At 40.7% G+C, this 23,228-nt stretch overlaps 2 protein-coding genes across 2 annotated transcripts; both read right to left on the bottom strand.

Annotated features, from left to right (window-relative positions):
* Nucleotides 1-7,087: 7,087 nt before the first annotated feature.
* LOC307025072 (uncharacterized protein) lies at nucleotides 7,088-16,756 on the bottom strand. Its single transcript, XM_079659656.1, has 7 exons — nucleotides 16,589-16,756; nucleotides 9,804-9,867; nucleotides 9,477-9,538; nucleotides 8,930-9,132; nucleotides 8,299-8,458; nucleotides 7,410-7,516; nucleotides 7,088-7,168 (listed from the first exon to the last, which is right to left on the bottom strand). The coding sequence occupies exons 1-7, from the start codon at nucleotides 16,716-16,718 to the stop codon at nucleotides 7,103-7,105; spliced, it is 792 nt and encodes a 263-aa protein (XP_079515782.1). The 5' UTR covers nucleotides 16,719-16,756; the 3' UTR covers nucleotides 7,088-7,102.
* LOC307025074 (uncharacterized protein) lies at nucleotides 11,049-13,101 on the bottom strand. Its single transcript, XM_079659657.1, has 4 exons — nucleotides 12,579-13,101; nucleotides 11,988-12,102; nucleotides 11,671-11,805; nucleotides 11,049-11,475 (listed from the first exon to the last, which is right to left on the bottom strand). The coding sequence occupies exons 1-4, from the start codon at nucleotides 12,663-12,665 to the stop codon at nucleotides 11,381-11,383; spliced, it is 432 nt and encodes a 143-aa protein (XP_079515783.1). The 5' UTR covers nucleotides 12,666-13,101; the 3' UTR covers nucleotides 11,049-11,380.
* Nucleotides 16,757-23,228: the final 6,472 nt, after the last annotated feature.

Below are 23,228 nucleotides of genomic sequence, written 5' to 3'. Positions count from 1 at the left end.
GAGATGGATGCTGATGTCATCAGGCATGAATTTATTTTTATTGACGAGGCTGGCTTCAACCTCACAAAGACCAGGAGAAGGGGTAGGAACATTATTGGTCACAGAGCCATCATAGATGTCCCTGGCCAACGTGGTGGCAACATCACAATGTGTGCTGCGATCACACAAAATGGTGTCCTCCACCGCCATGCCCACCTTGGTCCATATAACACAGCCCACATTCTCACATTTCTGGACAGACTGCACCACATTTTGACCCAGGCTGACCATGTTCATCATGCAGAGTAGCCTAGATATGTTGTGGTATGGGACAATGTCAGCTTCCATTGTGCTGTCTTAGTCCAAAACTGGTTTGTTGAGCACCAACAATTCCGCCTACAATATCTTTCACCCTACTCTCCATTTCTCAATCCAATTGAAGAGTTATTCTCGGCATGGCCCTATATGAGCGCATGCCTCTTCTGCAGGCAATGGAGGAGGCATGTGATGATCAGGGATGCAAACCTGTCACCTTTCGGCGAAATTCGCCGTTTTGAATCCAAAATAGGTCGTTTGTTTGATTCTTGTAGATCTGCAATAAAAATATTTTTGGGGTATGGGGGGTCTGGGACCCGGAGTAATCTGCGGCCGTGAGCTGTTATGTGCCATCATGACACGCATGGTGTTCTTTTTTTATATATTATAATGAAGTGCGAGCTGTGTGCTCGAGCCTTCCTGCCTGTCGGCTCTGCTCATGGATTATAACGGCCCGTCCACACTACAGCTTCGACAGCTTCAAAAACGGTTTCCAACGCGTCTGCCCATTCACTTTGAATGGAGTGACGTCCCTTTGCCTCGCTTTTCGCCGAACTGAATTTTGGGTAGTAGAGCGGAGCTTTCCTGCCGTGTCAGGCTGCAAAAGTTGAACAATGTTCAACTTCTGAAGCCGGAGATGCCGGAGTAGCCAGCGTCAGCCAATCAAATCCCGTTTATGCAAATCTGACAGTTCAAGCACTAGCAAATCAAACCGCGTGCAAGCTGGGAGAGCCAGACCGCAGTTCATTTCCTCATATTCCAAACGAGAAATTACGGTAGCAAATTACCCGGTTCTTTACGACCAGAACTATTTACTGGGATACAAACCGGAGGAACCAGGCATGGAGGGAGGTGGCAGAGACAGTGGGTGAAACTGGTAGGTTTTCGCCTGTTTGGGGAGTTTATATATATATATATATATATATATATATATATATATATATATATATATATTGCTCGCATAAAATCCCCGGGTTTTTTTGCTTTGTATGCCGGGGGAGGGACATGTGATTGGTTGTTGGTCGCGGTACTCGAATAAAATCCCCAAGCTTCAGACACGCCCAGCTCCAAGCTTTTTTTGAAGCTATAGTGTGGACGGGCCGTAAGGCTCTGCTGCTCCGCAATGAAGGTCTAGCTAGCTTCAGCAGCTACATTACCTACGGGTGCGTTCGTTAATATTAACTGTGCGTCCGGAGTCACTGTGGCACAGATTGGACCGCTGGTGAACAGCTGTTAGAACGGGCCGTTCAGGTGTTCAGAGCAGAGCTCCCTGTCGGAGCGGCAGAGCGTGATGTGAACTGAAAAGTTTTTCTGTGGCAATATTATTTAAAGAATCGTTGAGCTAGCTAGCATACATTGTCACTATCTGCTAACGTTAGCTTTAGCCTTCTATTTCTAATAGTTTTTTTCATAGGCTATAAACAGAGGTGGTATAAGTATGTACAGGGATGGGAGGGTTACTTTGTAAATGTAATCAGTTACTGATTACTGAATACACGGCTCTGAAAGTAATCCGAATACAGTTACAGTTACGAATCTTAAAAAAGTAACGTAATCAGATTACTTTTAGATTACTTTTGGATTACTTTCTTTTTCAATCACAGATGGGTATGTTTTGGTGAACAGGAGACACAAAAAGCAAAAGAAAACTGAACGTGCTTTACTGTTTTAATGGCTTATCAAGAGCACAACTGAAACATAACATCTGAAACAATGTAACAACATAATAAACCTTTTGGGGATGCAGTTTGGGATGTGAGGAGTGAGGGACACAGCTTAGAACGGGCGTGTCGCCTTCTGTCCTGCCAGTGTTGGCAGGACATGAATTAAAATATCGAACTCGGACTTCATTTTAAGGACATGTCGGCCAGGAATGTAGAGCTATATTTGTTTAAGCACCGGATCGGCAAAACAGGAGACTCTGTGCACCAGTCTGCCTTGATCTATGAATTCATGTCCGTGATACTCACAGTAGCCTATCTGCTGCGAATGGCGATCGGCCTTACCGGAGTGCAATTGCGAGGGACGCCATTGGACCAGATCTTTAGGAAAAGAAAAATGAAATTTGATGGGAGAGGACACTTTGAGATAATTTACATATTGACAGAATGCCAATGAGGATATTGGCTCCCTTGTGTGGTCGTATACTGTAGTGTGATGTGAACACCTTGATGTTGTTGTCAATCAATCAGTTGATATAGTATACTAGGTCTATTTTCACCAAATGTATTATTAAGAGAGCACCTTGCATTTAATTGATAGCATTACTGTTTTCTGTCATTATTAATTGTATTATTATTAAAGTATATCATTGTTTTGATTTATTCCCATTACTGTAGTTTTCAATCAGATGTGAGAATTCTTTCTTCTCCCGAATGACATTTATTTACATGTCACTGCTATCTTTCTAAAGGCACAGACTTATGTTGTGTTATATGTATATTTGTACACACATAATTCATGATATGTATTCATTAATTAATGTACTTATGGTTTCCATTGAAATAAAGCTTATTTCATTCAAATGTCTCTTTTCTTCAGTGAGATATCTTTATGGATTTCCTTATGACTTGAGAGTCTGATTAAAGTGGTTTAATATTTCTGAGTCGTACTCAAGCAACTTAAATGTTTGCTTTTGGGCAATGTCATCTGAACATTTACTTAGATAAACAAATGAATCCCCATTATTGCATTTAATAATTCATATTTCACGACTCGCTGTTACTGTAGCACTGGCCACTTTATTGTATAAAGTGCATTCAATTGAAAACACCATGGTGTTACAGTTAAATGATGTACAATTATAAGCACAATTATGTACTTAAAAGTATTTACATATAATACATTTCTCTATGATATCAGATAAATTAGAATGTAACAATTGCACTGATGGCTCTGTGTTTTTTGTCACCAATATTATATTCTAGTTTGCACTGCCTCCACGGCTATGGTCATGGCATGGTAAGAACTGCTCTGTATTCCTAAAGTTTGACCTTTCTGGCAAAATATTTAATTGATTCAGTATAAATGATGGCAACAGCATAAACTAAGGTAAACACAGGTGAAAAAGCTCAAGTGGATACAAATCAGATGCATGAAACACATTGACTTTTGTAGATCCCAGGATTTATTTGTCATCAGCAGGTATGAATCCAATGTTAGGGTATCAATGACTTCTTGTAAACTAACATTTGTTGTTATGCAAGTCAACAACGAGATGTCACTCCACTGCAAAAGAAGAACAGGAATGATCCAGCTATTGAACCCAGTTGGATTGTTTAGGACTTTTTCTGAGCAACCATTCACCTTCATTGATTCAGTATAAAGGATAGCAACAGCATAAACTAAGGTAAACACAGGTGAAAAAGCTCAAGTGGATACAAATCAGATGCTTGAAACACATTGACTTTTGTAGATCCCAGGATGTATTTGTCATCAGCTAGAATGAATGAAATGTTAGGCTATCAATGACTTCTTGTAAACTAACATTTGTTTTTATACAAGTCAACAACAACAACAACAACAACAACAATGAGATCTCACTCCACTGCAGAAGAAGAACAGGAATGATCCAACTATTGAACCCAGTTGGATTGTTTAGGACATTTTCTGAGCAACCATTCACCTTCATTGATTCAGTATAAAGGATGGCAACATAAACACAGGTAAAAAAGCTGAAGTGGATACAAATCAGATGTACAATTATGTACAGGGAGGCTGTGGTGCAGTGCGTTGGTGTTGGGATCAGGGGAGCACAGGTTCAAACCCAATTGCCGTCAGCATGTCGTTGTGTCCCTGGGCAAGACACTTCACCCCCACAGTATTGAGTATGTAAGTCGCTTTGGATAAAGCGTCTAACAAGTAACATGTAATGTAATGTACATAAAAGTATTTAAACTTTTTACATTAATGACGTACATATGAATGAAAACTATTTACAATATACATCAAATATAAAAGTCGACATGAAAGATAAACTTCAGCCCAAATTGCTCCTTTGGGGATTGCCCACAGTATTGAGTATGTAAGTCGCTTTGGATAAAAGCGTCTAACAAGTAATGTAATGTACATAAAACTATTTACATTAATGACGTACATATATTTACAATATACATAATAAATATAAAACTCAACATGAAAAATAAAAATGATAAAACAGCAAGTTGAAAAACATTTAAATGACTATTTACAATATTTACATAGCAACAGGTCATTGCTCCAAAGCATCAACAACAGCTGTAAAATGTTTGTAACTGTTGTACACTGTGTTCTCCAGACCCTTTGATGGAGACATCCTCTTTACAGGGCAGAAGAACTTGCGCCTGTACTTGTTGTGCCCCTGGGTGGGTTGGCCACAACATGTGCACGACAGCAGCTTTTGAACCCGGGACACTTTGGCTCCTACTCCCGAGGGCTCGTCTGTCGCCTTGCGCTTATATAGCGTGGACCTCGCCCAGGATGCAGGACTGTACTCGGTAGGCATTGTCATTGTCGGGGGGACGGATGCACCCAGACCAGCCTGTGTGGCAGGCATTGAGGAGGGGCCAGCAATGGCTGGGGTTGGCTGACTGGCAGACGGCAGGATGGGGCCAGGAAAAAAGGGAGGGCACGGGTGGTCTGGCGACGGTACTTGTGGCCGGCAGTATGGGACGTCCAGCAGGCACGATGGGCCTTGTGGAGGGGCCAGCAATCGCCCGGGTTGCTGCGGATGGAGAGGGGGAGGGTAAAGGTCTGGGGGCTGGGGTCGGTCTTACCGACCGTGGCCGTAGCAGTGACACAGGTGGCGGAAGTGATGTCTGAGGGTGTGATAGAGGCAGGATCATGTCCCTCCTTCCCTTCAACAATTTTGTCCCTGCCGTACTGGGTGTCGGCACATACTGCATCAGGGGGTAGTCTGGTGGAGGGAGGACTGCTGGCTGGTGTGGGGCTGGAGGCAAGTCGGCAGAGGAAACCGAAGTGGTCTTGGACAGCATCGCCGGCTGATCTGTCGCACGCAGGTTGAGGAGGCGTTCTTGAGCTCGGAGGAAGTCCCGCACCGTCTTGACGTTGATCTTCGGCAGAGGAAATTCAACTTTGCAGAGGATCGGGTCGTCCACCAAAACCCGGTGCTGGATCCTCTCGTACGCCTTTAAGACGGTGGTCTTCTCGGGGCTCGTACGCGAACCCTGCGGCGACTTCAGCCACAGCAGTTTGACCAACGTGTACATCAGCCTATTGTTCTGCGCGCTAATGTCTTGCTGTGCCGGTGCATAGCGTATCCCCATCTTCACGCGCTGTATGACAGCAGCATCAAGGAGGTTGTGGCGCTTAGTGCGGCAGTACAGGGTGTTGCCCCAGTGCGTCCTGTACAACTCGTTAAACTGCTGCTGCCGTTTGTCGTGGTCCTCCACTTTGGTCCAGGCATCCAGGATCGCGTTCCTCTGCTCGGTGACAAGGGACAGCTTGTCACCTACGAGCCCAATGTCCACCAGCAGTGAGCAGAACCTCTCCAAAATCCTGAAATCTGATTACGTAATCTCGTAAAGATTAAGTAACGCCGTTACATGTATTCCGTTACAACCCAACCCTGAGTATATATATCTTGTACTTGAGTAAAAGTAAAAGCACTCAGATCTTGTAGTAGAATAAAAGTAGAAGTACTCAGATCTTGTACTTGAGTAAAAGTAATAGTACCAGAGTGTAGAAATACTCTGTTACAGTAAAAGTCCTGCATTCAAAATGTTCCTCAAGTAAAAGTAGAAAAGTATTATCATCAAAATATAGTGAAAGTAGCGACAGTAAAAGTAGTCATCGTGCAGATTGGTCCATTTCAGAATAATATGATAATAATAATAATAATAATCCTTATATTTATTATAGCGCTTTACCCAGCTAACAATTGCACGTGGCTGCCACGTTACAGCCACGTGATGCTGTTGTTGTGACAACGTGGCAATTTACGTGGAGGCCACGTGATTTTGTATGGTTGAAATAACGTGGTCACCACATTGAAATGTAACGTTGAAATGTAACGTTCACACCACCTTTAGACCACTTTCTATTTGCAATTATATTTTCTTTCGATTAGCTTTAATTATGTCAAAGTAATCAACACAACTCAAATTTTAATAATACACTTCTTAGACAATTTTATTTGCATTTCAATGGTTCAAATGCATAATACATCATGACATGATTCAAATTGACAGATAGATATATATCAATAAGAAATTCCATAAACCCATAATTAATTTTAGGACATGTAGACAGTAGAATGATATTTATCATATTTCTACAATTATGGAAATTTAAATATTCTCTGCAAACTTAAGGTGTATAAGTAACCAGTTTAATTTGTATGTTCCTGAACAAAAGAACATAATGAAGCCATGGTCAAATGTAGTAACACAAAGAGGGATATAAATGATATAAATTGCAATCTCTTTATATGAAGGCATAACAGGTTTACCTAAACTACTTTCTAAGTACCTCAAGGAAATAACCTAACAATAGATAAAACATTGTCCAAGGTAATACAATAATAGCTGGCCAGCTGAACATTTGTGGCTTTCGAACCGAGACCTTGTAGACTAAATGAACATTTACGTTGGTGGCGCTATATGTATTTATTCAGTTATTATATATATGAATGGCAGTAACATGTATCTACTACGTAGGTGAATTTAAATGAAATAAAATATTTATTTATTCAGTTATTATATTTTTTGTACAAGCTGGCCGAAACGTCCGCCCCGACAAATATACCTGGCCAAAACGTCCGTTGGCCAAAACGTCCGTGCACCAATGACCAGGCATAATATGTGAAATGTTAATCTGAATCTGTATCTGTATTGACTGCAGATGCGACGCTCTTCCTTCTCTTTGCAGCAGGTTCCTAAAAAGCAAGAACGCACATTAGGGAATACATGGTATATTAGAAAATAAAATCCTTAATTGTTCCTAATTGATGAGTAGTGATAATGATAACTAACTTTGTGAGAATGCAAAGATTTAAGTACTGATGACACATACTATATGTCAAAGTGGTAAATGTATGTGATATGTAAATGCTTTATTGACAGACATTTGGAGAGATGGACCAAATATTTAAGTAAGTCACTAGAATCCACTATCACCTTGTATTTTGGCCCTCCTTTTTTCTTCGGTGCATATTTGAGATTTTCGGACAGTTGCTCCTCCACCTCGGAAGCCTTGGCTTTAGGATGGTTTTTCAAGCATGCTCCTGTAGGAAAAGTAGCACCAAACTGCTAACCCCAAGCAATGCACGGAAGAAAGGAAGAGTAACAAGTATATGTACTGGTGAAAGAATTAACACTAAAACAACTATTCCTCACAAATCTAAACTAAATAATCCTAAGGCAGTTTTATATTTTAATATTTGTAATTAGAATGGTATTCACAGACGAACACAGGATACATCCCCCAAATCTTTACTGGCACCAAATATTCAAGATGGCCAGACAAATGGGTTTCTTGCTGAACCATTTCCCTCATTATCATGATCACCCACTGGGGACCAGTATCTCGCACTTGGGACCAATATCCCCATTAGCGCCGATGTAGGATCAATATCCCCCATTATCACCCACCTGGGACCATTATCGCTAACCGAGATGATTACCCCCCATGAACAGCTGAAAAATGTACGCGGTAGTATGGCCAAACCCCGGAGAAAATTAAGAAAATCCAAGATGGCCACAACAATAAAGATATAAAAATAGAATCATCACCAAAATCATGAGTGTTCTTGGCCCATGGATGACCAATACTCATACAAATAAGTAAATTAGAATGTCACAAAGTTTTTGAAAGATCCACTAACGAAGATGCAGACCCAGACACGTACCCACTCATGCACATGAAACATAACATCCCCAAAATGGTCGTTTCGGTTATAATAAATGATAATCAACATGTTATATTGAGTATCTCTGGAGTGCATCAGGCGAGCTTCATAAAATACTGAAGAAGCAATTGCATGCCATTTATGACTTAAACACTTACTGATGAGGACCTTGGTGACCGACAGGTCAATCAACGCGTTCTTGCCCTTCTTTCCCTTGAGGCTATACGTTGACCATAAGGCATTGGTTCCCAACTTGGAGAGCATCCTCCGGATGGTGTCTCCGATGTTGTGGCCACCCAAGGAAGTCATATAGCATGTCTGCAATGTAGATAATTAGTTTTCTTAGTAAAAAACCCTTGAGTACATCCAAGTGAAAAAGCTAAATTGTCAGATATATATAACAAAGGCAGCATTGAATATAACTACTACAGTTTTGAAATAATTCAGTGGTCCCAATTATGTCTATCTATCTATCTATCTATCTATCTATCTATCTATCTATCTATCTATCTATCTATCTATCTATCTATCTATCTATGCCTGCCTGCCTGCCTGCTGCCTGCTTAGGTGCCTGTCTGCCTGACTGTCCGTCTGCCTGCCTGTTTAGCTGTCTGTGTGCCTGCCTGTCTGTCTGCCTATCTGTCTGTATACCTGTCTGTATGTGTGCCTGCCTGCCTGCCTGTCTGTCTTGGTGTCTGCCAATCTGTCTCTTTGGAAGATGGAGTTACTTCTTCATAAAATGTAAGCGATTCTTAACAAAATAAGTTTTTCTTTCACAATGGAACATACCAATTGTCTCTTGAAGGCCTTATCTGTGAGCCTCTCACAAAGCCTATCCAGCTCCTCAGTACTGCTGACAGGGTCTGGTAGTACATCGTCCAACTCCTCTCCTGCTGCTCTGCTGGCACTTGTCAAGAAGCGCAGCATTCTAAGGATTTCCCCCTGTGACTCTTCAAGGTTTTGCATACGCATCAGCATCCTGCTCTGGAATCCTGTAGCAAGATAACACAATTCCACATTTTTAAATACTATGCTTAGAATTTGCATCTATTCACCCACATACATGTATAATGCATTAAGGCAATTGCGACAAATGATTCATTACATTTCATGTTGCGTTGAAGTTAAACACATATTTCAAGCAACGGCAAGTGCTAGATCCCAAGCTAAACGTAAATGGAATGAGAAAAAAATGCGAAAAGGATGCCATAATCATCAATCAATTTGTCTCAAAAGAACACAATGTTTAGAATGAAGAAATCAAAATTGAATATTTTCTGGATCACAATTTTGAAAAATATTCTTGAAGTAAAACTGTTACATTAGGCTTTGTTACCTGTTGGCTCACTTTCAGGATTTATTGCAGCAGATGTAGAAGCTCTGGGTGTTGTGGGGGTGCTGAAAACATAACATGAAATTATTACTTCACTGCAGTACATGCCAACAGTAAGCCATAGTTACATGGCATGAGTAGTAACAGAGATTCGCAACAGCTTAATATCAGATTGGTCTAATGTACTACATGTACTAGTCTAAATGCTTTAGCACAGGGTGACTGTACCAATGAATGGCCTAGACCAATCATGGTGAGCAATGAGATATACATGTAAGTACTACTCTCAGTAAATACTTGGGTAAAACTACAAAGCCTCAGATTCCTTACCTGGTATGGAAGGGTTGCTTTCCTCCACGATGATCCTCAGACAGTCGTGCACTTGAAGTCATCACTGTATACAGAGATAGTAATGTAATTAATTTATAAATGTCTGTATCAGAATATTTAAATGAATACAAAGTGAAAGGCTAAATGGAGCAAAGTGAAAACAGTGGTGCCCCTTTTGAGTGACCTCATTTTAAGACCACCTCTCTTGGGAGACCACTACAGCATGCAACAATGGCTACACATCCCGTGCTATCAATTTGTCTCAAAAGAACACAATGTTTAGAATGAGGAAATCACAATTGAATATTTTCTGGATCACAAATTTCAAAAATATTCTTGAAGTAAAACTTTTACATTAGGCTTTGTTACCTGTTGGCACACTTTCAGGATTTATTGCAGCAGATGTAGAAGCTCTGGGTGTTGTGGGGGTGCTGAAAACATAACATGAAATTATTACTTCACTGCAGTACATGCCAACAGTAAGCCATAGTTACATGGCATGAGTAGTAACAGAGATTCGCAACAGCTTAATATCAGATTGGTCTAATGTACTACATGTACTAGTCTAAATGCTTTAGCACAGGGTGACTGTACCAATGAATGGCCTAGACCAATCATGGTGAGCAATGAGATATACATGTACGTACTACTCTCAGTAAATACTTGGGTAAAACTACCATGCCTCAGATTCCTTACCTGGTATGGAACAGTTGCTTTCCTCCACGATGATCCTCAGACAGTCATGCACTTGAAGTCATCACTGTATACAGAGATAGTAATGCAATTAATTTCTAAATGTCTATATCAGAATACTTAAATTAATATAAAGCGAAAGGCTAAATGGAGCAAAGTGAATACAGTGGTGCCCCTTTTGAATGACCTCATATTTAAGACCACGTCTCTTGGGAGCCCGCAACATCATGCACCAATGGCTACACATCCCATGCTATTGAACCTCTTATGAGAGACCACCCTTTATGACAGATCGGTTTGGCTTGGCAGATGGGGTGGTCTCTCAAGAGGACCAATGTATATCATTACTCGAAACAGGTTTTTTTTTAAAATATGAAGACAAATGCACAATGTCAATAGTCTTAAATACCTGATCTTGTGTCACTGTTAGGACACACAGGAGACTGGATTCTATGCCCAGAAATAGACCTGGAAGGAGTACTGGTACTTGGTGATATCGCTCTCGGTGCAGAACAGCCTTAAACAGAATTTAATGAGTGCGTTTATCGATAAAACATTATTAATGCATTTTTCATTAGGACATGAAAGCAATACTTTATTTTCACTGCAAGAAGATACTCCCAAAATATCAATTTACCGGTACTGATCTACCTGGTACTGCATAAATGTCTGTACCAAAAAGTAATCATTGTTCTATATGTCAAAATAGCCCATAGTTAGCCAGTTAGATACTGTGTTTAAGAAAAGGTTGGACCTCCTGGGAATAAAATTAGCATACAAGCAAATGCTGTTTTTTTCCTTTTGTGACTCAAGCTTCATGTTGAAACTAAAATAATTGAAATTAACAGTTGAGGATATAGCTCTACTTGATCCTTGTGCCAACCTCATTTACCATTTGTCCGTTGAGGAGGTGTTGGTAGCTCGGCCAGAACTAGAGCAGGGACACTGTCACTTGCCTCCAGTATCTCCCCTTCTTCGTCTGTATTAACATTATTTAATAAAGATTAACAGGTGAAGTGAAGCACCACATTAAATGACATTTAATAAAGAAAACTGAAAGGGTTCATATTTCTTATTCCGTTGAACTGTTTTTCTATTAATTTGTGGCAATTATGAAGCCATCTATGTCGTCACATATTTAAATATACTCTTATGCCCAATTCTCTGTATTTACCATCAGCATCTTCAGTTTCTGAAACCTGAAACTTTGCAGGCTTCTTAGTTTTCCGTCGACATTCTTCTGTGTCAGTCTCTACATTGGAGGTATCCTCAGCCTTTCTCGCCCTTTCTTGAGCCTTCTCATAGGTGTCTGAAGTTGGAAACAATATGTTATATTAAGAGACCTGATATACTGACAAGGTAATAAAATTAACGTCATTCTGTTTCCTTTTTTCACTTCAATTTATTACAGTTCCCGCTTAGTACACAAAACTAGCAAGAATTATGTACTTAATCTAACGTTTCAAACTGTAAATATTAAATGCTTCCTACCTCCAAATGAAAATATCCTAACTTCATAAAGCTTCCATTTCTCTTTGTCAGGCAGCTCCCCTCTCCTGGCTTTTGAAGAGGCTCCACCCCTTGCTGGCCAATAGCAACACAGACGCTGAAATATAACAGCAGCGACTGAATGTAGTTAAAATGTTTTAATGAATTGCGTAGTGATATACAGTGGTCCTGTATTGAGATCAAGGGCTATACATCCCATGTTATTGAAACTCTTATGAGAAGTGACCTCTCTTAAGAGACCACTTTTTTGGCCCAAGGGGTGGTCTCACGAGGCCTGTAGATAGTAAAGATGATAAAAGCTTAAGGCGCAGTCACCGAAATGTCACTAACACCCCCCCCCCCCCCCCCTTGACTCCTGACTAGTACACCTCCACTGAGTGTGGAGGGAGTGGAAAAGTGCGTCCAGCAGTGGGAAAAAGGGCCAAAATTCCTCTAAAGGGGGAAGAAAAGCCCCCTAGACACCACCGCCCCAACCAACCACATATGTGAAACGCTTTAAGTTCCATTTTTTATCAAACGGCTGCAAACCCATGTATTTGACAATGTTCCAAGTACATGCATGTATTTACTTACATCTCTTGTTGACTGTATCCATGACTTGTGGACGACTTCAACAGCCATCTCGTCCACAAACTCTACTACAACAAATTCGCCCGACATCTTTTACCTGAAGACCAAGACACAAAAGCTGTTTATCACTAAGCTTACTATCATATATTTAATTGCTACATCATCTGTGGTATACTTTGGATAAACTATAACCCATGCAGAACAACTAAATACTTGCAAACTTTGTAGCAGTGGTGCTTATTGAAATGAAATAATGCACTTAACTATTATAATCCATGCAGAATGGTAAGAAACACCGCCTTTCTGCCATTCCCTTTCTCAACCATGATGGCTTTAGTGTGGAGGCTTTTTCTTGTAAGGAGCTTCATGCAGCTGTCGTTCAAGTGGATGCAATATACTCCAATAATCTGGGAATCGCAGGGCTCCATGAAGACAGATTCAGTTCTGTTGTACACCCTGCACAACACTTTCTTATTTCCCTCTTCATCTTTCTCATTTGATAAAGCCACCGCCTCACAACAAGATGGACCATCCAAAATAAATGCATTGTTCGGCTTCTGTAGTTGCATGGTCCTTTCTGCCCTTGTCAAACATGTTGTGCATGGAGCGTTTTCCAACTCGTGAATCCTTTTCACAATCTGTGCCAGGGCATTCTTCCCAGAACGGACCATTCTGTTCATCTTATGGAGGTAGTTTTCAAATGGGAATGCCGCACAGCTGTCCAGGCTTCCAAACCGCTCAGCATCAGCGGATATGTGGAGCATGGCATGCACGTTGTACACAAGGAACTCCTTGCCATAGAGTTCACGACCCCTCCGTACAAAGTAGACTAAAAGGTTGTGAGCATACTCCTTATGAATTTGCACAAGAGTTGGTGAAACAAGAATGCACATAGCAACAGATATGGCCATGAAATGATCATAAAGGTCATTCCTAAGAATGCCTTTGAGCACCAGCTTTCCTGTATACAGCAAAAATTGACGGTACTCAGTAGCCTTCCATCTTTCAATATCTCCAAGGCCTCTGGGTTTCCGCGCAAAACTATTTGGAATACACCTCCGAAGGTCCAGAAGTTTTTCACTGATTTCTTCTATGTGTGTCGCAGGGAGCCTCATTTCCTTTTTGCCTCTGACCCACAGAAGAATTAGCCTTCGTGTGACCCCAAGACAGGCCTGGTGCATATAATCCATAAAAAATACATTCACAGCATCCACTTGAAGAATAGTGAAAGGGGAAACTCCTTTATGGTGTTCTTCTTGAGACTGATCCCTGAATGACTGGTTTGTTCTTAGCACAATGTTGTCAATGTCTTGGTATGTCAGCCTGCCATACCAAACACCTCTCTGCGTACATTTTTCACAACCGTAGTATCCAGAATACTGTTTTGTAGCCCGCACCATTGCTTTTGCAGGAGCATCGCAAACGATGCACTTCAGTATCACTTGAATTGCATTGTCCTTGTACTGAATGCCATGTTGCAAGATGTGATTCAATTCTGTTATTGTGTCAAGTAAGAAATCTAAATTGCTTGGTTTTGAATTGCCACATGTTATGGCAACAAGGAAGACAGTGACTGGTTCCATCATTATTGCACACAAGACTGGCCACACACATGTATTCGAGCTGCGGAAAAGAGGGAGACCATCGATATTGAAAGAAATTTCAATGCTGTCTGTATTGTGCAGTATTTCCTGGGGGTACTTGTCCAAGGTCTTCACCAAGGAATCTTCAAGTCCCAAATATACATAACTCATGCCCGATTTTTCTTCAGTTGTCACCTTCTTGTCTGTTTTTAATAACGTACGAGCTGTTGATGGCAGATTCTTATGTCCAATCTTCTTGAACACTTTGAGTAGGTCATCTACTGCCATATGTTTTATTTGGTGTGCATTGACCCATGGCACTAAGTATTCAGCTACCGGTACATGTTGTTCTTCTTCTTCTGATTCAGATGAAAGGATGACTGGATTTGCGTCAATGAAGTCCCACATTGACCCATCATCATCGCTCTCAGCATCAGCATTTTGTCCATTTTCTTCTTCCACAGACTCGCTTTCCAAAGTAACATGTTCATTCATTGGAACATCAGCTGCCTCATCTGAATTGCATGCAACATCTAACACAAAGTCAGTAATGTCACTATCACTGTCACTGTGTCTTGTCTGGACCTTTTTATTCATACGTGATGCCGATCTTTTGGCTGAAACCCACTTTCTATTGTATTGTGTACGACACCGCCTCTTCTCATCCATTTTGCTGCAAAACAAGATTGCGCATGCATATGATCAAATTAAAATAAAGAAACATGCCCATGCAGGGGCGGATCCAGGAATTGAAAATAGGGGGGGGGGGCACACGCCAATGGGGGTGGGGGGGGGGGGCGCAACCACAAGCTAGGGGAGCCTTCAGACATCCTGGTCTGTGAAATTACATGGTCTAGGCCAAAAAATAGAGGGGGGGGGGCAAGCCCCCCTGGATACACTACTGCCATGCACCACTGCCTGCACGGTAAGATTGTATGTTCCTCATTTCTTTTAAGTTAAGAATATGAGCGATCAACAAATATGACTACTTTTTGCCCCATTGCAATTTGTACAAGGTTTAGTTGCAAATGCTGATGGAAGACTATTGATTACTTCAGGATGTTACTTTTTCCAACTTAATCAACTTAAATAAATTCAGGGCAAAAGATAATCATAAAAACATAATTTCAACTGGCTGAAAACTATCAACCAATGTCCATTCAAAAACATAAAGAGTCTGTTACTCTGAAAAATTGAATTTTGCATAGATCTAGACTACATAAAAAAAAAAATATATATATATATATAGCAGCCATAATTTAGCATCCTCTAGCTTTCTTGATGGAAATTCACTAAAAATCTGCAGTGTTCAACTTCACATTGTCATCTAAATTACCCTTCTAAAGTTCTATAACCTTAAATACCAACTTCTAGCATTGAAGGACCTAAACACAGTGTGTACCTGTGTTTAGGTCTTTCTTAGCCAACTTCATGCTCTATTATTAATCTACAATAAAGAGCCAGCGACGGATCCAAAGGGGGCGGGGGGTGCATTGCAGCAAGGGGCGCATGCCCCCCCCCCCCATATGTGTTGTCCTAGACTGTGTAATTTCAGACCAGGATGTCCCTATTAAACTTGTGGTTGCCCCCCCCCCCCCCCCTATTGGTCGCCGAAATCACATACAGTCAAGCTGTGTCCACTCTATAGCCCATCGAGCATCCGTATGCATGGCCTATACTATTACTATGGCCCAACACTACGAGACTGCCAACGAAGCACAGCACTGGTCGCCCTACTCCTGGTGCCCCCCCCCCTGCCACCACAACAGTACAACTCTACGTCCAGCGCCCCCTCCCCCCCCTCCTCCTCCTCCTCCCGCCCGCCACAACTACAGATACATGCCTGCCTTACCGATCTACGTCCACCCTCTCCCTCTTCCACTCCTCCTCCCGCCCGCCACAACTAGTCTACAGACATTGGCGCGACGCGGTAACTTCGCTGGCTCGCTGCCAACTTTGCTGCAGCCTCTTGGAACTAACTAACTGTATGATCACTGTTGACTCTTGAGTGGTTGTAAAACTACTATAATCTGATAATGGCGGTTACGAGGGCTGGGCGCAGCGTGGGCGCGCGTGGCTAGCTCTATTAGGCTTGCACCTGGTCAGCCTGTCGTAAATTCCTTCACATTCCCATAGAGTACGTTCGTCTATTAACTGGGTAGTCGCTATCTATTGAAAAGTCGGGACATATCTCAACCAGATATAGATCTCCCACGGATTTAATGTAAGCTTTGTTCACAAAGCCCAGCGGCCCTGCTGAAAAAAACAACATGGAGGCCGAGTCCGAGATTAGGCCACACATGAGGCCACAAGGCACCTGCTTAATTTCGGCAGAAAAAGTGTAAAATATGCTGAGAGCTGTGCATAGAACACTCCCCCATATGTTCATGACCCGAATTACAAAACTTTAAAAAAGGATGGCTTCCTTACCTGCAAGTATATATTGAAAGTTCTTGACTTGAATAAAAAAAACGCGGTTTAGGCCTAACGTTCCAGAGATTGACAGCGTGTCCTCGTTTTCGCAGATCCGTTTAACCGTTTGTAGGTCGCTGAACGGCATTAATTTTAACCAGCGCTAGTGGGGGCATCGAGGGACAGGAAAGGGTGTCGAGCTGGGAAAAACGATTGAATAACTGTCTGTTTTGCAAAATACATCCCATCTTCTGGGAGAATAGATGGATATTTGAGGGACTATATAATTTGTATGCGTATGGATCGACCAGGATGTGAAGTGGTAAATCCAGAACACTGAGAAAAGGCGCGAACGAAATTTGCCATGATTGGTTGAATTCTTAGGCTGGTGAGAGCATATACAGTTATAAACATCAACAGCAACAAATGGACGAACAATATTCAACTACATAATAGAGTAGACTCCATCTATTTGCATACAAATCATATGTATGTGCACCCACTTGCATGGAAAGGAAAACGTTATATTTCAACGTGGCCACAACGTGGTATTTATACGTTATATTTCAACGTGGCCACAACGTGGTATTTTCTTTGTAAAACCACCCAAGTAATATTTTTTGCACAAATTACTATCCTTCAAACTCATATTCTGACAAAAAGGAAATAAATAAATAAATCTATAACATTAAACAAATCAGTATTTTTAGATGGGTGCTTGTGGTGAACCACAACGTTGGGGCCACGTGGCTACCACGTTGTGCACACTTAGACGGGTGCTTGTGGTGAACCACAACGTTGGGGCCACGTGGCTACCACGTTGTGCACACTTAGACGGGTGCTTGTGGTGAACCACAACGTTGGGGCCACGTGGCTACCACGTTGTGCACAGTGCCACCAAACTACCACTTTTAGGCCACGTGGTGGCAACGTGGCGTGTTAGCTGGGTATCAATGACTCAAAGCGCTTTACAAATACACATTACATATACAGATCAGACATACATGTAATGGTCATCTACTGTGGACAATACCCACAGGAGCAAGTTCAGGTGAAGTGTCTTGCCCAGGGACACAACGGCTTTACAGACGCAGCGGCGGCGGGTTTCACCCCCTTGATCAATGCACTGCGCCACACCGCCCATCTTCACACCTCAAAGTCATCGAGGCGCAGATATGATATGTTTTATAATGATTGATCATGAAAGTGTTCTCAAAGCTGGTAAAGGTGCGGCTAGTTTGAATGACTTTGTATACTGCAGGGTAGCTGGTGGATTTACTCCAGGTGGAACTAAAGTCTGATTTAAGACTTGATTATATTTCACATCATTCATCCACATCTGTAAAGTAACTAAAGGGATTAAATACATGTAGGGGAGTAGAAGTACACCATGTACCTCTGAACTGTAGTGGAGTAGAAGAACAAAGTAGCAAAACATTGAAATACTTAAATAAAGTAAAAGTATCTCAAAATTGTGCCCAAACTATATTACGAACTTAGTTACTTTACACCAGTGGCTATAAAGATAGAAAGACTAAGCCTTGCACAGAGGCATGAAAATACATTTTCAAAATGCTCAACAGTGCTGCCAAAATTATAAACTGATTGCTATAAATGCTTTTATATATTTCTATTAGATGTGACTCTTTGGCGTTTCTGTTATTATTAACACTGCTGCTTTAGTTATTCTGACTGCTAAAATCCTCTGTTATTCCTCATTTTAAAGCCGATATTCCGTGGGGTGGGGGAGCCGGGGGCTCGGATCCTTGTCACCTTTTTCATACCTGATGCTGCTAGGCGGCGGGATGCAGCCTAAGCATTTTTTCCTTTCTTTTGTTTTTTGCTCAAAATATTTTCTGTACATTTTTTTTACTCTTGAGTTTTCTTTCTATCTACTGTATTTGACAGAAGCGTCATTTTTGTTTTGCGTTACGGAAACAACTGTAACTATGTGCTGAGATGCGTGTTGCAAAATATTACTTTTGAATCAAATATGATTTTTTTCAACAACTCATTTGTATTTCTTCATTTACTGTATATCTATATACTCAAGCAATCTTTCTCTGCAGAAACCTCTATGTACAGAGCATAGCCCATAAAAGATGAAAGTGCTTTAGAATATGCTCAGCAGTGTGTAGTTGGGTGGTCAAACAATCTAGTATTATGAATGAAGTGTGTTATATTTGGTGAAAAAGTTTGCATTTGGTAAGTGTTTATAGTTTTTAGTGCAGTTCTTCACTTAGCAGGAGAAATTAGGTGTTTTGCACTTTGGGTGTGTGGTTTTGTGAATTGTGTTTAGTGTTCTGAGAAACTGAGCAATTTAAAAAAAAATCTGTGTTAGCAATCGAGAAAAACTGTAAGCATTGTAACTATGTGCTGAGATGCATGTTGCACAATGTTATTTTTTTATAAAATATGATTTTTTTCCACAACTAATTTGTATTTCTTCATTTACTGTATTTCTGTATACTCAAGCAATCTTTCTCTGCAGGAACCTCTATGTACAGAGCATAGCCCATAAAAGATGAAAGTGCTTTAGATTATGCTCAGCAGGGTGTAGTTGGATGGTCAAACAATCTAGTATTATGAATGAAGTGTGTTATATCTGGTGTGAAAGTTTGCATTTGGTAAATTGCTCAGTTTCTCAGAACACTAAACACAATTCACAAAACCACACCCCCAAAGTGCAAAACACCTCATTTCTCCTGCTAAATGAAGAACTGCACTCAAAACTACATAAACACTTACCAAATGCAAACTTTGGCACCAAATATAACACACTCCATTCTTAATACTAGATTGTTTGACCACCCAACTAAACACTGCTGAGCATAATCTAAAGCACTCTCATCTTTTATGGGCTATGCTCTGTACATAGAGGTTTCTGCAGAGAAAGATTGCTTGAGTATATAGATATACAGTAAATGAAGAAATACAAATGAGTTGTTGAAAAAAATCACATTTTATTCAAAACTAACATTGTGCAACATGCATCTCAGCACATAGTTACTATGCCTCAGATCTCTCTAAGTGTGATGGCATTGTTTGCCAAAACCCAGTTTGTAGCTGCTGCTTCCTGTGCCTCATTGAAAATCCTTAGCCTTCCACCTGCACCTCTTTGTTTCTCAGTCCTTCAGATAAACAACAAATATATATAGTGGTTGGTCAGTGTCTGTGTTGCATAAAAGTAAGTCTACACAGTAAATTGTGCAGGATGTTTATACAGTTATAGTATGCCAACAATTCAATTACAGTAATGAAGTAAATACGTTTCACACAACAGATATCAGCACTGATATATCATGAATTATGCAGAGCTAAAAACAGGTAACTAACCTGTTTTCAAGTCTAAGTGTCCGGATTACAGCGGCAACAGTAAATCGGCTTAGATTAGGCTGTACCCTCTGAACGCCCTCTCCCTCCAGCTCTACCTCTACCTCTTATTCTTCCTCCTCTCACTCTCACCCCACCTCTTCCTCCTCCTCTCACTCTCAGCCCAGCTCTTCCTCTTGCTCTTCCTCTTGCTCTTGCTCTTCCTCTTCCTCTTGCTCTTGCTCTTGCTTCCATGTTGGCTTCCATTGTTGCTGTAAGAAAGTACTCACTTGCGGTCTTTTTATAGTGCTAACATCCTGATTGATGAGCCAACAATTATGCTATCAGGTGTTTGGTCAGGTGGAACGTGTTTCTTGATCATTGGTCCATGTGTGAGGCATTTTGAATATCAGTGTTATGAATGTGCTAACACGTGACTTTATGTCAGATTCCTGTGTCTTACGTGGAGAAACGTGTGCAGTGGTTTGCAAAAGATGCCATGTTGATTTGCAAATTGTGTGAAAAGCTGAAAACTTTTGAGCCGATGTTTTGCTCTTTGAGTGTCGGTTAAAATAATTGTGCTTTATGTATAATTTTAGTGTGTTAGCAATCGAGAAAAACTGTAACAGGCTTATCTAGTGAACAGCATACCTGCTTGACACAAGCATGTCATAATGGTCATTTTGACATTGTATTGTGGTCCATCCAAACAGCCAAAGATATGCAAAATATCTTCTGTTGCTACTCAAAGTTTAGATAGAAATAGTGAGACTTGAACTTTCGAGTAAGGTCACATTGCTGGAGAAAAGTCTTCTAACACACTTGTTTGGACATTAGGACTTATGGTCAAAAATGTAATCTTCCAGTAGAAAAGCACCACTGCCCCTGTAGAGAAAACTGGAGTGTGCAATTAAACATATTGATTTCAAATATTAATAAATGTGTGGACTACGGTCAATATAACTCCTCTGTGTGTTTGTGTGTGTGTGTGTGTGTGTGTGTGTGTGTGTGTGTGTGTGTGTGTGTGTGTGTGTGTGTGTGTGTGTGTGTGTGTGTGTGTGTGTGTGTGTGTGTGTGTGTTTTCCATGGTCTTTCCACATTATGCGTCAATATTGGAGCTACCTCTGAAGACAAATTTCATATTTGGATATGTGCAAATAGCAGCGTAGTGATGAATTATAAATCTCTATTTAGCTATCGTTATTAGATGAGTTTTTTTCTCTCTGTTAATAAAGCAATTACTTTATGTCAGCACAGTCACTCACAGGACAACTCTGGACCTCATGTTGAAAAAAATAATAATGAATTATACATAACACAAGTTCATTACCATAAATATAGCTGAGAGTATTTATCTCCAGGCTATTAAAGTTGGAATTTAGTTTTTACTTTAATGTTCTTCTGTCAAACGCCCTGTTGATTATTTGCCGGTTTGAAAATTACTAGGGTATAAACATGAAATAGAAATGGACAACATCCTTCATTCAACCATAATGGAGTAACATCTTTCTTCATAATTCTGACATCAGTACACAGCTCTGATGTATGAATCCCTTGTGAATGCTCCAGCAGAAATTCAGCTTGTTAGAGAAAGGAATATTTTTGTAATGAGGAGGTAAATCAATATTTAGTTTGCTTTGTACTAGTGATGGGAATTCCGGCTCTTTTTAGTGAGCCGGATCATTTTGCTCGGCTCACCAAGAAGAGCCGGCTCTTTCGGCTCCCAAACGGCTCTTCATTTTTCCAGATATACCTTTTATAATTCAATCAAATGTAGCCCTGTTTTGACTAATGATTTATATGTGTACACATATCACTTAAATGATTCAATACATCCTTTGTACTGAAGTATTCAAAAGTAAAAATTACATTTTTAATCTATAAGTGGCCAATTGTTTTCATTGAATTTACAGACCCGTGTAAATCTCTGATACCACCCAGTGAATGTGCTGACTTGCTTGTAGAACCACGCTACACAAAGCAGATAGCAACACCAATATAAACTTTAGCATAGACATTTAAAAAAAGGGGCTGCTACTGTATCGATATTTTAAAATTGTATTCAAAGAAAAAGCCCAAACAAAACAGCAGGGCTCTATTTCAGTAGCTATTAGCTATAGAAAAAAAGACAGCAACAGCTGAAATCAAATCTTTGCTGAGTCTAAAGATAATCATACATAAATAACATAGTGAAAATAAATATATTGCAATGCTCAAAACAGCAGCATCCAACCATCTCTAATCACAAACAACATAATACACATAAATATATGGCAATGTGCAAAACAGCAGCATCCAACCGTCTCTAATCCTTGGATATTACATGCGTGCGAGCACCCGTAGCGCGGAGATCATCATATCATTCTGTCTGTATTACTTAACAACAACAAAAAACGGCTCGTTCGCGGGCGCGAGCCGGCTCCCGTCGTTCACTTAAAAGAGCCGACTGAGAATAATTCATGAATAAGTTAGAAAGCCCCTAATTTTACTTTAAAGGTAAGAAAGTTCAAATGTCAAATATGCAGGAATGACTTGGAGTCTTGGATGAAAGATGGTTCAATGCTTTTGAATGATTTTGTTCTACTGTGGCTCAACTGAGAAAAGGCTGAGTCACTCGCAGTGACTGCACACAAAGCCATGGTTGAACAAATGATAGTTAAAGGAATAGGTATAATAGTTTGGGCTTTTGCGCCACAAGTTAGCAAGAATATTTATCTAGCTTAGTTACAGTGATACTGTAAGTACAGTGAAACTTGTCACCTTTCGGCGAAATTCGCCGTTTTGAATCCAAAATAGGTCGTTTGTGTGATTCATGTAGATCTGCAATACAAATATTTGTGCGGTATGGGGGGGTCTGGGACCCGGAGTAATCTGCGGCCGTGAGCTGTTATGTGCCATCATGACACGCATGGTGTTCTTTTTTATATATATTATAATGAAGCGCGAGCTGTGTGCTCGAGTCTTCCTGCCTGTCGGCTCTGCTCATGGATGTATAATAAGGCTCTGCTGCTCCCGGATGATGGTCTAGCTTCAGCAGCTACATTACCTACGGGTGCGTTGGTTAATATTAACTGTGCGTCCGGAGTCACTGTGGCACAGACTGGACCGCTGGTGAACAGCTGTTAGAACGGGCCGTTCAGGTGTTCAGAGCAGAGTTCCCTGTCGGAGCGGCAGAGCGTGATGTGAACTGAAAAGTTTTTCTGTGGCAATATTATTTAAGGAATCGTTGAGCTAGCTAGCTAGCATACATTGTCACTATCTGCTAACGTTAGCTTTAGCCTTCTATTTCTAATAGTTTTTTCATAGGCTATAAACAGAGGTGGTATAAGTAAACCCTATATATTGT

The sequence above is a fragment of the Notothenia rossii genome (assembly GCF_949606895.1).
Source record: "Notothenia rossii genome assembly, chromosome: 11".
Classification (NCBI taxonomy): Eukaryota; Metazoa; Chordata; class Actinopteri; order Perciformes; family Nototheniidae; genus Notothenia; species Notothenia rossii.
Note: the sequence above shows the minus strand (reverse complement) of the source record. Positions and strands in the feature narration are given on the sequence as shown.